This window comes from Rosa chinensis, chromosome 3 (assembly GCF_002994745.2).
Source record: "Rosa chinensis cultivar Old Blush chromosome 3, RchiOBHm-V2, whole genome shotgun sequence".
Classification (NCBI taxonomy): Eukaryota; Viridiplantae; Streptophyta; class Magnoliopsida; order Rosales; family Rosaceae; genus Rosa; species Rosa chinensis.
Window position 1 is genome coordinate 39,484,695 of NC_037090.1, and position 17,743 is coordinate 39,502,437.

Here is a 17,743-nt window from a genome sequence, read left to right on the forward strand (position 1 = left end):
ATGAAGCGTCACCACCAAGTTTGAAGCGGCACAAGGGGGAGTGTTGAAGGAATATCGATTTAGTGTGCCTTATCAAACTAGGAGTAGCAATAGGAGAGAAGGTTCTAGATTTCCCAATCCTACACGGATTGGTATTCCTTGTAACATTAGAACTAGCACTTTGTAATCCCTATATATAGGGCTCCTATTCTCAATAATAACACACATCTCTCTCTACAATTCTCTCTCAAATACATTATACTTAAACATTTTTTTATAATTCCATAAGTATGAATGATATTTTGAATAGCTCTGTACTTTTATTCATTTTTAAAAGTCCTAATTGAATACCTCTAGATTTTGGTGGAATTCATGAAGTCTTTAAAAATCCTAATTGAATACCTCAAAACTTTCATGAACTATTAAAAGTCTATATTGAATACACCTAGACTTTTAAATTCCATAGATTTCTTTAAAAGTTTCACTAATTCTATATACAATACACCCCTCTAATTGTATAAGGGAAAAGGTCGTGGGCTTTTGTGTTAAAAGAAAGGTTATCTGGTAGTCCTTTGTAGTTAGATTTCCAGCTAATTATGGTCCATGAATACCAAGTTTTTCATCTGATCTAAAAAACCCAGTTCCCACTCAACCCAAAAATTAACCACCATAACTCTGAGATTTTGGTTTGTTGATTCATCAATCATCATGGCTCTGTTCCGAGGTCACAAGCCCTCCCTTTCCAAATATACCACCTCTCCTTATCCATTTAGCTATGACGTATTCTTGAGCTTTAGAGGTGAGGACACTCGAAAGAACTTTACGGATCACCTCCACACAGCCCTTGTCAACGCCCGATTTGATACTTTCCGGGATGACCGACTCGAGAAAGGGGAAAATATCAAGGAAAAACTAGAGAAAGCCATTCAACAATCACGAAGTTCTGTCATTGTGCTTTCGAAAGACTATGCCTCTTCGAGATGGTGCCTCGACGAGCTTGTTATGATTCTTGAAAGCAAGAGGACCTCCGATCATGTCGTCTTACCGGTCTTCTACGACGTTGATCCATCTCAGGTGAGGAAGCAGACTGGAAGTGTTGCAAAAGCATTTACTAGACACCAGAAAACTCAGTCGTTGAGTAAAGTGAGAAGATGGAGGGCAGCACTTAAAGAAGTTGCAGATCTAGTAGGAATGGTTTTAGAAAATGAAGCTGATGGGTATGTAAATTCATCAAAACTAAAGCCTTGAGTAATTACTAACAACTGTGTATTCGTGTTACGTGATTGTTGCTTTTATTCGCATATCTGATTCTTTGAAATTGATAGACTCATGTCTGGCTAGCTTGTATATTATATTTTTGTTTTGATTGCAATTTGTAGGTACGAGTCAAAGTTCATCCAAAATATTGTTAGAGTGATTCAAAACAAGCTAGGTCGTGTGCCCCTAAGTGATGTCCAGGAGGTTTTACAGGAGAAGTTGTTGTCTGTTAACCCTGTTCTTGATGACGCCGAGGGGAAGCAACTGAAATTCTCAACTGTGAAGTCATGGCTCCATAAGCTTAAAGAGGCTGTCTATGATGGTGAGGACCTGTTGCAGGAGATCAAAACAGAAGCGTTGAGGCAAAAGATAGAACACGAATATGGGAGCAGCATGTGTAAGGTACAAGAGCTCATCTCTACTCCTCCATCTCATGCTTTTGACTCAGCTTTAATATACCCCAAGGTAGAGGAAGTTCTTAACAGACTAGACTCCATTATGGAGCGGAGAAGAGATGTCTTGGGTATGGAAGCAACTGCTGGATACAAGGTATCACAAACAATACAGTCAACTTCTTTGGTAGAAGACTCTGTGTATGGAAGAGATGAGGAGAAAGAAAGATTCATAAAATTATTGCGATCAGATGATGAGACTTGTAATAAAATAGGTGTGATTCCTATTGTGGGTATGGGTGGGATCGGAAAGACTACCCTTGCTCACTATCTATACAACGATGTTAGAGTCAAACGACATTTTGACCTCCAAGCATGGGTTTGTGTTTCCAAAGAATTTGATGTTCTTAGGATCTCGCAACACATTTATGAGTCCCTTACCTCTGAAGCTTGCCAAATCACGAACCTAGATCTTCTTCAATCAAAGTTGCAGGCAACTTTGATGGGGAAAAGGTTCTTCTTTGTTCTTGATGACATCTGGAACAAGAACTATAACCAGTCGGAATTCTTAAGGCGTCCCTTTCAGTCTGGAGCATGTGGAAGCAGGATCATTGTCACAACACGCGATGAAAATGTTGCACGTATGATGGGTAGTCTTGAAGCTCACCGTCTCATGCCAATCTCTGAGGAAGATGGCTGGTCATTATTTAAAAATCATGCCTTCAAAAACGCAGGTGTTGGTGCACACTCACATCTTGAAGAAATTGGTAGACAGATTGTTCAAAAGTGCAAAGGTCTTCCCTTGGCTATTAAGTCACTTGGGGTCTCTTATGTTCTAAATTAGCATTGGGTGAATGGGAAACTATATTGAACAGTGACATGTGGGAGTTGCCACAGGAGGAGAGTGACATTCTGCCATCTCTTTGGTTGAGCTATATGTATCTGCCTTCAGAGCTCAAGCGTTGTTTTGCTTGTTGTTCGATATTTCCCAAGAACTATGTGTTCAAAACATCGGAATTGGTTTACTTGTGGAAGGCTGAAGATCTGTTGCAACCTAAAAAAAACAAAATGGCAGAAGAAATCGGACAAGACTACTTCAATGATCTAATCTCAAGGTCATTTTTTGAACTTTCAGCAAGTGATGATCTTGAATCTTACACCATGCATGACCTTATCAATGATTTAGCAAGCTTTGTATCCGGAGAATTTTGTCTTAGGTGGGAGGACAGTGGTTCACCCAACATTTTGTGCAAGACTCGTCATTTTTCATATAGGCCTGTTGATGCTTGTTTTGAAAAGTCTGAGGCTTTACATCAACCTAAATGTTTGCGCACCTTTCTAGGATTATCACCACTTGGTTTCGAATTGTTTGGCAAAGGACTGTATGAGGCACTGCCAAAGTTTCAATGTTTAAGAATGCTCAAGTTGTCATGGTACAATATTAAGGAATTGCCGGATTCAATTAACAACTTGAAACATCTTAGGCACTTGGACTTGTCTTACAGTTCCATCGAAAAGTTACCTAATACAATTGGTACTTTGTATAACTTGCAAGCATTGTTATTGTCATACTGTCAGTACCTTACTGAACTGCCACCCAACTTGGGAAGATTGATCAACTTGAGCCATCTGGATATTGAAGCCACAAACTTAAAAAAGATGCCACCGTATATGGGTAATTTGAAAGACCTCCAGATGCTACCAGAGTTTGTGCTAGACAAACACAGTGCTGGGGATAATTTGCCAGAGTTAGAGAAGCTTCGAAATTTGCGTGGAACACTTTGGATCTTGGGGCTTGCGCATAGCAGCGGTTTGGAGGCTTACATACTGAGGGACAAGAAGTTTCTTCGTCAACTACTTTTGAATTGGGGAGGAAGGCATGTAAGTGAAGAAGACATTTATACGGTAGAAGAAAGAGAAGTGCTGGAGAAGCTCCAACCTCACCTGAACCTAGAAAGTCTTAGAATTGAGCATTATGGAGGCAAAATGTTTGCAGGTTGGTCAGCATATTATTATTCCTCTGCTCTTGTTTTTCTTGAGCTTGTTGATTGTGTGAATTGTTTCTCCTTGCCACCATTGGGACAGCTACCTTCTCTTAGAGAGCTTTATATTTCTGGGTTACATGGAGTGGTGTGCATAGGTTTTGAATTCTATTATGGTGACAGCAATACTTGTGTGAACAAACCATTTAGATCTCTACGGTCTTTGGAATTCTACAATATGAGTGGGTGGAAAGAATGGCGTCATGTTGAAGGTCACGAGGATGAAGGTGAGGTTTTTCCTACTCTTTGGGAGCTTTGTATATCAAACTGTCCCCATCTTACTGGGAGATTAGCATTAGACAGCTTTCCGATGCTGAAAGATGTCAAGTTGTGTAGGACTAATTTATCCCTGGTTACCACCTCACCAGACTCTAAAGTCTTATCCCTGAATAAGTTGCGATTATATTCCTGTCCAAATATTGTAACTTTTCCCGTTGGAGGGTTGCATGCGCCAAACTTGACGATTCTAGAGATAGAGGAATGTGAGAACTTCGGTTCATGGACGGAACCAATGAAGACCCTTCTCCCATCTCTTCTGTCTTTGTCGATGATGTTTTGCCCAGAATTGGAATGTTTTCCGGAAGGGGGATTCCCGTCAAAGTTAGTATCACTTTCCATCATGGACTGTAAAAAACTGAATGCAAAGAGTAGGCATAATCTAAACAATGGTCTCCTCGCACTCACCTCTCTTGAAAGATTGTCACTTGACTTCCCTGGATTCAAAGTAGATTGGTCTGCGGAGGAGAAGGAGGAGGAGATGTTGACTCTTTCCGATCAAAATATCCCTCTAGGTGCCAAAAGATGATTTTACTAGGATTGCCATCTCTTGGGCCAATCTGACAAAACATCCCCAAAATAAAGATCAATTGGCTAAAGATCGACATGCCATGCCTCGCGGGTCGTAATCATCCATTTTTCTCTCAGGTATTTCTCCGTCAATATTTACTTCAACCTCTTGTACGTTATGTCTTGAAAACTTGAACCACAAATATTTGCCTTGTGGATTCTAGCCCCCTAGCCTATCTAGATCCCCTTATGCACTTTAAAGATGACATTGAGATCTAATCTCAAGGCACAAAGTTCAAATGTGATTGTAATTTTTTCATTAAAATAAGCTGTAGACACAATGTGGTTATTCAGTAAATTGAGAAATTGAATATACAGATAAATTTTTCTCGATTATCAATATCTTTATTAATCTCGAGTCTACTCCAACTTTCGGATTCTCTTGCTTCACGGTCAAGCTAGTAATGATGTTTTTATGTTTGTGTTGCCAGTGTGATATCAGCTCCCTAGACATTACAAGTTTACAACTATAAGCAGTGCTGCCCCTATAGGTATGTTTACTTTTGTATAGAATATGGATTTGAAGAATTAATGATCTTTAAAGGTCGTGGCATTTGGGAAAAGATGGCCAATGTATCTTGTTTATTTTCTGTTCTTTTCATGGAGCATCTCATAATACTTGTTGCTGTTGGACCCTGATCTCAGTAACCAGCTGTGAGACCTGTCAAAATTGATAACATCTCATAATAATACTTGAAATTGTTTCTTGCGCCAAAAAAAAAAAAAAAAAAAAAACTTGTTGCAAATGATTTGCAGAATGTAAAGAAGGGCCTTTGACTTTGGCATAGTTACAACAATCTATGCATGGTTAAATTTTTTCATTGCAACACAAGTGGGTGTGCATTGAATTTCTGACAAATGTTGGAACTGGATGTTAGAATAACACAAACAAACATCCATCATATATATTCAAGAAACACAAACCATAATTCTATGAAGAATTACTAACCTGATGATGTAGAAGCCATTACAATGCCGAAAGCACAAGTCTTCTGTTCTCTCCAATGCTTTAGCAGTCTATAATGGGATAGACAATATTGCTTGATTAATTGTGAGAACAGGGACCTTGCTTTATATATGAGTTGATGATTCCTAAACCTTCCCATAAAGATTTCCTTGTGAATCATGGATTCAACTCCTCTACAAAACATACTTTAGTTCATGTCTTAGTAAACTAATTATAGTCCACATAGGATTAAGTTTCCTCAACCTGCAAAGAGTATAATCACACTTTCCTTATTTGCAAGTTATCCGGATTGCATCACATTGTGTAATCCTTAATCCTTGTTCCTAAGATGATCTTATATTGTGATTAGTGAAGTTCCATATTGTATGATAGTCCAATTAGGTTTTACATTCTCCCACTTGCACTTTCATACTAGCTTCATTAACCAACAAAACAAGATTTACAAGAACTCCTTAGTGATCACTTGTTATTACACAATAATGCAGAACCTAATTTCAAGACTTTCACAAAAATAATTGCTGTAAATGAATCATAGAAAACTAACAATGATAGCACTCTATGATCACAAGAACAGAACTATAATTATGCAAGTCCCCAACAGAACATGACAATTAACATATGAAGTGTCTGCATTGTGATTTATACCTTATACCTCATATATGGTCCTCCTTTAGCTTTTGAAAAGTTTCAGAGCTATAGTTGCTTCAAATTGAAGCCTGCAAAATCTCAAAGAGAATCCTGATCCTCTGCTCACTGTCCAAAACCAAAATGACAGCTTAGTATGGATCATAAGCAGCTGCTCTTAGTCTTCTTATCCTGCATAAAATCAAATTTCCAAATACGCCTATATACATATATTTCATAATTACTGCAGTAATACAAACACCGAATTCAAGCTGCCATAATAAAAATATAACTGATAGTTCATCATCCAAATGAATAAGAAAATACAAAGATGTTCTTTAATGAAAATTACATCAAACCTGAGCTTCTAAAACAAATTATAAGCTCCCACTGATTCAAACAACATCTAAAGACTCAACTAAACCCATATTCTTAACATGTTCTTTAAAAACTGCAACAGATAATGATTTAGTGAATGGATCAGCCAACATATCCTCAGAAGACACATGCTCTACACAAATTTCATCAAGTTTTACTTTCTCTCTTACCAACAGATATTTTGGATCCACAAATTTAGATTTTGAAGATCTCTTATTGTTCCTCGAAAAGAACACTGCAGCACTGCTATCACAATATATTGGCAAAGGTCTGTGTATGGTATCTATAACTTTCATGCCTCTAATAAAATTTCCAAGCCACACTCCATGAATAGTTGCCTCATATAAAGCAACAAATTCAGCATACATGGTAGATGTAGTGATACTAGTCTGTTTCACACTCTTCCAAGAAATAGCGCCATCAGCCAACATAAAAATAAAACCAGAAGTTGATTTTCTTTGTTGTTGAACCTTCTGCTTTCCCACAAAATCTGCATCAGAGAAACCAAACACAGCTAGTTCTTGATCATCTATCTTCCTATACACTAGCATATAATCCTTGGTTTTCTGCAAATATCTCAAGACCTTTTTCCCAGCAACCCAATGTGCATGTCCAGGATTAGTTTGAAATCTTCCAAGTATTCCAACTGAGTAGGCTATGTCAGGTCTAGTGCAGACCTGTGCATACATGAGGCTGCCTACCAATGAGGCATAAGGCTTATCCTTCATTGCTTCTTGCTCTAGGATGTTTCTAGGGCATTGATCTTTATGCAACATATCTCCTTTTGTCATAGGAGCATCACCAGGAGCACATTTTTCCATCTTAAACCTCTTCAACACCTTTTCTACATAATTCCTTTGAGATAATCCCAAAAGACCTCGAGTTCTATCCCTGACAATCTCTATACCCAGAACATAAGATGCATCTCCTAAATCTTTCATATCGAAGTTTCTAGACAGAAAAGACTTAGTTTCATTAAGCAAATTTAAGTCACTGCTGGCAAGAAGAATATCATCTACATACAAAATCAGAAAAATAATCTGCTCCCACTAGTTTTCAAGTATACACATTCATCAAGAGGATTTTCTTCAAATCCAAACTTTACCATCACAGAATCAAATTTTAAATACCACTGTCTCGAAGTTTGTTTTAATCCGTAGATAGATTTCTTAAGTTTGCAGACTAACCTTTCATTCCCAGAAGCAATAAACCCCTCAGGTTGTGTCATATAAATATCCTCATGCAAATCTCCATTCAAAAAAGCAGTTTTTACGTCCATTTGGTGTAGTTCCATGTTATAGTGCGCAACCAAAGCTATAATAATACGAAAAGAATCCTTTGTTGAAACAGGGGAAAAAGTCTCATTGTAATCTACCCCTTCTCTCTGTGTAAAACCCTTTGCCACTAGTCTAGCTTTATGTCGTTCTACACTCCCATCTGAATTTTTCTTTGTTTTGAACACCCACTTGCAGCCTATAGGTTTGACATTAGGAGGCAACTCTGATAATTCCCAAACTGCATTGTCACTCATTGCAACTCAGACTCCATAACTTTCTTCCATTGTTTAGATTGAATACTATCTACAGCTTGTTTGTAGGTGACAGGATCGCTCTCTTCCCCTAAATCAAAATCTGTTTCTTGTAAGTAAACTATGTAATCATTAGGGATTGCTGACCTCCTTACTCTCTGCGATTGTCTTAATGGTTGAATAGGTTGTGGTTGTGGTTGAGGTGGAGGTTCCTGTACTACAAGTTGATCTAGCACCTGCGGATCATGATTGTGATGATTTTCAATGGGAATGATTGGCTCAGGAACATGGTTTTCCAGATTTTCTTCATCAGGAAGTGTACTAATAGAAGGGTGAACAACTGACATAGGTGAGAAGAAGGTTTCTGAATTTTGATGTTGCTGAGATAAACTTTTAGCTACTGCTTCTTCTTGTTCTTTGAGAAAATCGCTTAAATCCTCCTTTTCTTGCAACTGAGTTTCTTCAATAAATTTAGCATTCCTTATTTCAATGATCCTCAGATGATATTTGGGACAGTAAAACCTAAAACCTTTAGATTTTTCTGGAAAACCTATGAAGAAACCACTGACAGTCTTGGAATCTAGTTTTTTCTCCTGCGGATTATATGGTCTAGCCTCAGCCTTGCTTCCCCAAACGTGTAGGTGTGCCAAACTAGGTTTTCTGCCAATCCAAAGTTCAAAGGGAGTTTTATCTACTGCTTTACTAGGCACCCTGTTGCATATATAATTTTCCGTCTTCAGTGCCTCACCCCACAAAAATTTAGGAAGTCCAGTAGTGCACATCATGCTTCTAACCATATTCAACAATGTCCTATTCTTCCTCTCAGCTACCCCATTCTGCTCAGATGTCCCCGGTGTTGTGTATTGAGCTACAATTGCACATTCCTCTAAAAACAATGCAAAAGGTCCTTTATGTTGCCCTATTTCATCATATTTTCCGTAGTATTCACCTCCCCTATCAGATCTCACTACCTTAATTATTCTTTCCAACTGATTCTCAACTTCCGTTTTAAAGATCTTAACTTTTTCAAGTGCTTGTGATTTTTCTGAAATAAGGTACAACTAACAAAACCTAGAATAGTCATCAATGAAAGTGATAAAATAGTGGTTCCTACATATGGTTTGGGTTGAGAATGGACCACAAATATCAGTATGAATTAGCTCTAAAGGTTGCAGACTCCTAGTTGACCCTTTCTTTCTAAAGTTTGTCAGCTTTCCTTTAATGCAATCAACACAGACATCATAATCAGAAAAATCCAAAACAGGCAGAATGTTTTCTTTGATTTATTTCTGCATTCTTTCTTTAGAAATATGTGCTAATCTTTTATGTCAAAGAGTAGAAGATTTTTCATTGATTAAATTTCTTTTGACCCCAGCAGATTCAACAAGAAAAGACTCATTTGGATATGAACATTCCAATTGCCACAAGCCATTAAATCGAAAAGCATTGCCAACAGCAGAATTATCATAAAATAATTTCCACTCAATTTTATTAACGAAAAAACTGAAATCATTGTCAACAAGTTGAGAACAAGAAATTAAATTCCTTCTCATGAAATGTACATAGAAAATATTATCCAATTCTAACAAAAAACCAGATCCTAATGAAAGCCTAACAACTCCTATGGCCTCTACTGCAACCTTCATTCCATTCCCTACGAACAAGTTTTGTTCTTCTTTATTTGGTGTTCTCCTTTTTATGAATCCTTGCAAGGTATTAGCTATGTGAATAGGGGAACCATTATCTAGGCACCAAGAATTAGAAGGAACAGGTACTAAGTTAGACTCAAGGCAAACAAAAACAGAAAACATTACCCTTTTTTGTCAACCAATTTCTGTATTTGTGACAGTTCCTCTTTAGATGCCCGGCCTTGTCACAGAAAAAGCATTTGAAAACATTTGAGTTGGTAGTTTTGTTATCTTTAGAAAAGTGTGATCCTCCAGCAGAAGATGAACCCTTAGAGAAATTTTTGAATGTAGGCTTCTTAACCCCATAGTTCTTTGACTGCCCTTTTGTCACCAAGTTCACTGTGGCAACAACTTTGCCTTTCTCCTTCTTAATCCTGTCCTCTTCATGCACACAAATGGATATGAGTTCATTAATCGTCCACTTATCTCTCTGAGTGTTGTAGGTTGTGACTAGTTGACTAAACTGAGGAGGCAGAGAAGAAAGAGCTAAATAAACTAGTCATGGATCTGCTACAGGAAATTCTAGAGTTTTTAGCTTACTTGCAATATCAATCATCTTCAAACAATGCTCCCTAACACTTCCATTACCATCATACTTCAGAGTCGAAAGGGTATTCATGAGATTTGTTATTTCAGCTTTATCACTTTCCTTAAATTTTTCTTCTATGGCTGCTAAAAAATCTGCGGCTCTCTCACAAATAGGAGTCCCTCCCCTTACTATATCAGTCATTGCCCTCTGCATAATCTTTATGGACATCCTATTGTTGCTCTCCCATTTTTCAGCTTTATCCTTTTCAAGTCTTGTGCTAGTAGCAGTAATTTTTGGTGGTTCAGGAACTCTAAGTGGCAAGTCAATGTCCATAAGTCCTAGAGCTATTTCTACATCTGCTTTCCACTTCTTAAAGTTGCTACCAGTAAGTGTTTCAATTTTTGTCATCTGACTCATAACTGAAAAAGAAAAAAAATAACCTTAATAAGCACTCTGTAAAATTCATACATTCGGTATTAAATATGCGTGAAACATTCTTTATCAAGCATTTGAGTTCATTCATTAAATTTTAACCCCATTCTGCAGTTTGCTTATTGCACAACACATGTGAGCAAGAAGATACAACAAGCCTTTAGTTTCTTTACCACACAACTAGAATTCTTAAAACACTAATTTCTATGAATGTTTCTTTGCTGTGGCTAAAAGAAAACACCCCACTTTATGTGTTTTAATATCTCTGTAATGTGCCAATTCTACGCCTTGCTAATGAAATTTTAAACCTTCTGTGGAAGAACATTCAATAGCTCAGAATAGAATTGCAATCTTAATCTTAAATCCTTGAGTAAAGAATTCCAACAACATAACCACTATGGTGAGAGATATTACTGAAATTCCTAAAACGAGATTGAGGCTCTTTAATGTTTGTTCATACAGACAAAAAGCTTTTGTTTTTATCAAAGTTCTGCAGCGGAAAAGAAAAAAAAAATTTGAAGAAATTTTGTTTGTGTGAACAAACATGATGAGAACTTTAAGATATCTTTAGTTGGATTAATCAATCTGTATATGAGTGCTTGCTTTAGTCTTTTTTTTACAGAAACGCAGCTCCTTAAAAAAAAAAACAAATTTGTTCTTTAGGATTGAAGCTAACCTGCAATCCTGATAGCTACTGCAAACGCAATACCATATAAGCAATCAAACAATTCAATTATGGAATCTAATCAATCAAGAAGAATGTAATGTAACATGCTTTTCACTATCCATATATCACAGGCGCAAACAATATCCCAGAATCAAAAATCTCATAGTAGAGATGAAGAGTTCAAGAGCTGTGTACCTTAAGCAAATTGTTCCTGCATATTACTGATGTTCAAAATACATACACCCAAAAGAAGTCATCAAGCATCATGTGTATTGAAAATTTGGAGCAATTCGAAAATTATCTCCAGAAATTAAGGAACCCAGAAAAGTTCCCCTTTTGTGTTTTGACGTGAAGAAGAGAAGCGAGAGAGGCGATAGAAAATTTTGTCCCCGTTGTTTTTGACTTTCCAACATACAACAACTAATGGGCTAAGTGGGTTTCTAATTAAAAAAACTCACGAATCAGAAACCCCTCTTTTTTTTTTTTTTCCCTTTCTTTAGGTTTTCCAACACCAATAAATAAATCTTAAATTTAGGTTCAGTTTCAAAAAGCATATGATAGGCTCTGATACCAATTGTTAGAATAACACAAACAAACATCCATCATATACTTTCAAGAAACACAAACCATAATTCTGTGAAGAATTACTAACCTGATGATGTAGAAGCCATTACAATGCCGAAAGCACAAGTCTTCTGTTCTCTCCAATGCTTTAGCAGTCTATAATGGGATAGACAATATTGCTTGATTAATTGTGAGAACAGGGACCTTGCTTTATATATGAGTTGATGATTCCTAAACCTTCCCATAAAGATTTCCTTGTGAATCATGGATTCAACTCCTCTGCAAAGCATACTTTAGTTCATGTCTTAGTAAACTAATTATAGTCCACATAGGATTAGGTTTCCTCAACCTACAAAGAGTATAATCACACTTTCCTTATTTGCAAGTTATTCGGATTGCATCACATTGTGTAATCCGTAATCCTTGTTCCTAAGATGATCTTATATTGTGATTAGTGTAGTTCTATATTGTATGATAGTCCAATTAGGATTTACACTGGAGTCCACAGTTGTGTTTTCCATTTTCTTATTGAAAGATTATAAATTTTATACAGCACAATGTGGAACTGGAACGTGAGATGAGCAATATAGTTTACTAATCATTAATACACTAACTACTCTCGAGTCTACTTTCTTTTTTATGTAAGGGCATCTCCAACGGTTGTAGTCAAAAGCCAAAATGGCTTTGGCTTTTCCGGAAGCCATCTCCAACAACTCACTAAGTTTAGCCATTTTGACTTATTAGTCAAAATGGGAGTCATTTTGACGAAGGGAGCTGGAACGAAAGCCATATTGGCTGAGGAAGGAATCGGCTGGGCCCCAGCTACACATGGGTTTTCTTTGGAACACAGAGACAACGAGCAGAGGGAGTCTGAATCCCTCAAACGCGCAAAAGGACAAAATAACTGCTTGGAGGGGGAGAAACGCGCCATACACGCGCAGTACTTTGGCTGACACTGGGCCCCGCCAGTGACAGAAGCCGTTGGGGCTTCCAACGGTACTGAAAACCAACGGTTGAGATTCATGATTCATTAATTCAATTTAAAATGAAAGGCTGAGATTAGTTGGTTCTAAAAATCAAAAAGTAAATATAAATTTAGGGAATATCTAATCTGACGGTTCAAAAAACTGTGTGGATTAAAATCAACAGTTAATAATAAAGTAAATGTGTTTTAAACCAAAAAAAATTGAAAAAATAAAAGAAAAATTTCTAAAAAATCAGAAAAATGTTTTTTGCCCGTTGGAACAGTAACTTTAACAAATTCTATAAATACCAACCCTCTTCTTCATAATTTTTCACTCCAAAACATCTCCAATCTCCTCCAAACTTCTTTCTTTTTCACCTTTGTTCTTCATCTAGCTAGCTTTCAATTTTTTTAGAAGATGCCTAACCCAAGACAAGAGTGTTGGAAGGACGCCGAAGATATAGCCTTGTGCATAGCTGTAGTTACCGTTGGTGAAGATGGCTCTAAGGGTACTAGTCAAGAGAAAAAAAAATTGTGGGAGCGTATACATGAAGTATACGAGACTTGCAAGCCTGCCGGAGGTGTGGTTAGATTGGGAGGAGGGTGTGACGGTCGTTGGAAAAAGAGTAGACCGGCATGCCAAAGATGGCGTCAAGCTCTTAACAAAGCGGCACTTCTTCGAGGAAGTGGTGATAACGCCACCGACGAGGTAAGCATCCTTATTCTTGACGTTTTATTCTTATTTTTAAAATTAATTTTACCGTTATTTTAGCATGTTATGTATATTGACTTTCGTATAAATATATATAGTACATGATTAATATCTTCTTATTTATAGGTATTACAAGCTAAGTCAATCTATCGTACCTTAGCTAAAGGAGAGGAGTTTGCGTTTGAGCATTGTTGGCCAATATTAAAGGATACAAAAAAGTTTAGCAATCCTCCGGGCATGAATGTCGGTAGCTCAAGTTTTCCTTCCTCTATCAACTTAGAGGATGACGGCACTCCTGCGAGTGACTCCCCAAGCTCTTCAAATGTGCATGCACGCCCCCCAGGTCAAAAAGCTCAAAAGGCTGCTAAGAAAAAATCCAGGCAAGACGAAACAGGTGAACTCTTATTGCAAATGCAAAGGATTGCAGAGCAAGGAGAGCGCGATCTCGAATACAGGCTGCGACTCAGGGAGGAGACTAAATTAGCTGAGCAGCATGCGGATGATGCTCGCACAATGAAAGTGGATCCGTCAATTTTCACACCAAAAAAAGGAGTTATTGGGAGAGGAAGCAAGCACAGATTATTGAGAGGGAGGAACAAAGCTCTAGTGCTGGTGCATTTCGTCAACCCTCCTTTTCTCCAGAAGAAAATACACCACATAGTGAAGATGACTCTAACTTGGACCTCTACGTGCCAGTTCAAGAGACTCAACGGATGGGGAGAAATTAGAAATATTTAATTGGTTGTACTTTTTCACTTATGTTTTTCAATTATGAAATAAAATTGTTGCTATATTTTATAGTTAACAAATAAAAACAAAAACTTGTTTTTATCTCACTTTTATTCATAACAATAAAACACACTGCATTACAAAAGCATAAACACACTAACAATAAAATAAAACCACACAACATTACAAAGCATAAACACACAAACAATCAAACCACACAATGGCCATATTGCCAATTATTGAAAGCATGAAAATACAATCTCTTCATCTGCGGTTCCGCTCTGCTTGCAGCTTCATGTTCCAGAGGTGATTAACCAAATCTCCTTGAAGGACTCTATGCACAATTGGGCATCTAACCCCCTGATAACGGGTCATGAACTCCTCAAGTTCAGGACGGTTGCGCTCAACCTCATGATCATCCTCATACCTCTCATATATTTGTGCTTTCCTTGGTCTGGTGGGGATATCATCGGGGTCAAAAGGCGACTCTTCATCTTCTTCACGCTCATCATCGACAATCATGTTGTGCAAAATAATGCAGGTCATCATGATGTATGATAGATCCTCCCTATCCCATCCACGGGCGGGTCCTCTTACTATTGCAAAACGAGCTTGGAGAATGCCAAAAGCCATCTCCACGTCTTTTCTGTATGACTCCTGCATCTTTGTAAAATGAGCTTGCTCTGGAGTAATTGGATTTCTAATTGCTTTCACAAAAGATCCCCATTTAGGGTAGATCCCATCGACTAGGTAGTAGCATTGGCCATATTCTCTATCACCTACATAGTAAGAAACTCGAGGAGCCTCACCTGTGCATATTTCGTTGAATAATGGAGAGCCTCACCTATGCATATTTCGTTGAATAATGGAGACACTCCAAGTACATTAATATCATTAAGGGAACCTGGAAGTCCGAAATAGGCGTGCCAAATCCGAGCATCGTATGATGCCACCGCCTCCAGAATGATTGTGGGTTTTCCCTTATAACCAGTGAAGTGCCCTTGCCATGAGGTTGGGCAGTTTTTCCACTGCTAGTGCATACAATCGAGACTTCCCACCATTCTGGGGAACCCCCTTTTGTCGGCAACATTGAGCAACCGCTGCAAATCTGCCGGAGTTGGTCGACGAAGGTAATGATCGTGGTACACATTCCAAATTGCTCTAGTAAAGTGCGACAAGATCTCCAAAGCTGTAGATTCAGCTACGTCTAGAAACTCATCACACAGGTCAGCCGGAAGCCCGTAAGCAAGCATCCTCATAGCACAAGTCAGCTTTTGTTCGGTAGACAAACCAACTCTGCCGGAGGCATCATCAGTTTTCACGAAGTACGGATCATGGTTGGCGACATCATGCATCATTTGGTCAAACACATGAGGTCGCATTCTGTACCTTCTGCGAAATATATCGCCCTGGAACCTGCACGGCGAAGTGAAGTATAGAGCTTTCAATCGTCGATCCATAGCTTCTCGATCTCTTGCGATGTACTGGCACCCGGGCTGTGAACCACCCCACTATGATTCTTCCTCTTGGATCCTCAAGATATGAGAGGAAGCTGCCTGCATCACCAGGGCTCTTTGACGATTTCTTGTAATGGCATCTTCTTCCTCTTGCATCAGCAATTTCCGTAACCTATTCATTGCAACAAGGAACCAAAAATATAAAATGAAAAGGAAGTTCAGAATTTCTAAGCTTCTGATATGAGAAGAGTTGTGTTTGTGAATTGGTGAGCTATGATGGAGTGAATGACTCCGTATTTATGGAGGGTTGGAAAAGGATATCTGAAGATAGGATACGACACGTGGCAGATAAAAATCAAAAACGTAATCTAACCAGCCTTTCAACGACTGACACGTGGCATTAGAATCGGTAATAAAGTTGAGATAGAAAATCTTATCTTATCACGTGATAAATAAAATCTCAACCGAGATAGAGATAAGATATCGGATCCGAATAGCATTGACACGTGGCACGAATATATAGATTCCCAAAAATAAAAAAATAATTTTTTTTAATCAATTAATGACGATATATTATATAACATAATTATGTATGATATATAAATCCATATTGTAGTTAATTAATTCTCTAAAATGATTAATTTATTAAATGACTTTGGCTTTTGACTAAACATGGTTGGAGATGGAAAAATTGAATGAATAGTGATGACACTAGGGGAGTCAAATTTTGCATATGGCTTTGGCTTATGACTAAATGGTTGGAGATGCTCTAACAAACTCTGGATTCTCTTTTGACCACTGCTTCAGGGTCGAGCTGATCGATAGTAATGTTTTTCTGTTTTCTTTTGTCAGTGTATATCAGCTCTCTGGATGTTACAAGTTTACAGTACTATATGCAGCGGTACCACTAAATATGGAAAGAGGAAGGTTAATTTAGCGGTACCACTAACATACCTAATAGTCTCAGTGGCAGTATGTGGAAGTATTTTTACTTCTTGCTCTTTGCTTCCATACTTTTGTAGTACTGCTATATTAAATCTGAAAATGAAGAACTAACTTCCTCAAAGGTTGTGGATCTTCTCTATTATATCAGAAGGTTACAGTAATCATCAAAAACACTTGGTCTCCGTGGGAAAAGACACCACACGACCAAACAATGTTGCGCCTTGAATGACAAGAACCTCCTTTACTGACCTGTAAGATCCTTTCCCTTCCATATCACTCAAGAAAATTATACATGTGTTTTAGAGAAACAATATTTGAGAGGAAATTACTGTGTATTCTCATTGATAATAGGGGCCTCTTTATATAGAGGATTACAATGCATAGAATCCGAATCATACAAGGAAAGGTAATCATACATTGAATAGGAATCTAGATTCTTCTAATTTAACCCTATTACTACTAGGTCAAGTAACCTAGGGTTTGGGCCAGACACACAAATATGGATATACTTGAACACTCCCCCTTGTGTCGCCCAAACGCGGTGCTTTTCTCGTTGCCTCGCTGTACTTACATAGGCATTTACAAGCATAATTAACTATAATGAGCCACGCTCATGGTATCGCAAGCGATACCAACCCCTGTCAAAGGAGTGACCTACGGGAACACAGCCAAGTAGGTTACCGCCCGACTCCTGGTTTGTCCTTAGATCACCGCTGAAGTGCCACGCACCGGGCCAAGATAGCATCAGAAGCTCCAGACGCTGGGGACTGAAGCATGCTAGTCCCACATCGAAGGCATGGAGAAGATCAGTCATCTCCTCACCTATAAAAGGTTCTCTCCTTTCTCCTAATTAATTACACATTTACTACTTACCTAATGTTCTTTGTCAACATAAATACATTGACTAACTTAGGCATCGGAGAAAAGAAGACCGCCCAATGCGGTCTCCCTCTGACGCCTTCTGTATTTTACTTGACAGGTAGCAGAAGCTTTGAGAACATCACAAGTAGCGATCCGCCCATCGGATCAGCGTTAAACAAGAT

General features: G+C 38.1%; 1 protein-coding gene and 1 pseudogene across 1 annotated transcript; one reads left to right on the top strand and one right to left on the bottom strand.

The window, feature by feature from the left end:
* The first annotated feature begins 575 nt into the window (after positions 1–575).
* LOC112191294 lies at positions 576–14,405 on the top strand (annotated as a pseudogene).
* A 157-nt stretch (positions 14,406–14,562) lies between these two features.
* LOC112194567 lies at positions 14,563–15,758 on the bottom strand. Its single transcript, XM_024334789.1, has 2 exons — positions 15,341–15,758; positions 14,563–15,107 (listed from the first exon to the last, which is right to left on the bottom strand). Exons 1-2 carry the CDS (start codon positions 15,756–15,758, stop codon positions 14,563–14,565), a joined length of 963 nt encoding a protein of 320 aa, XP_024190557.1.
* Positions 15,759–17,743: the final 1,985 nt, after the last annotated feature.

Coding starts and splice junctions, on each gene's coding strand:
- LOC112194567 (XM_024334789.1), bottom strand. CDS start 15,758: ATGGATCGACGATTGAAAGCTCTATACTTCACTTCGCCGTGCAGGTTC. Junction 15,108..15,340: donor AATGGTGGGAAGTCTCGATT/GTATGCACTAGC, acceptor AAATATGCACAG/GTGAGGCTCCTCGAGTTTCT.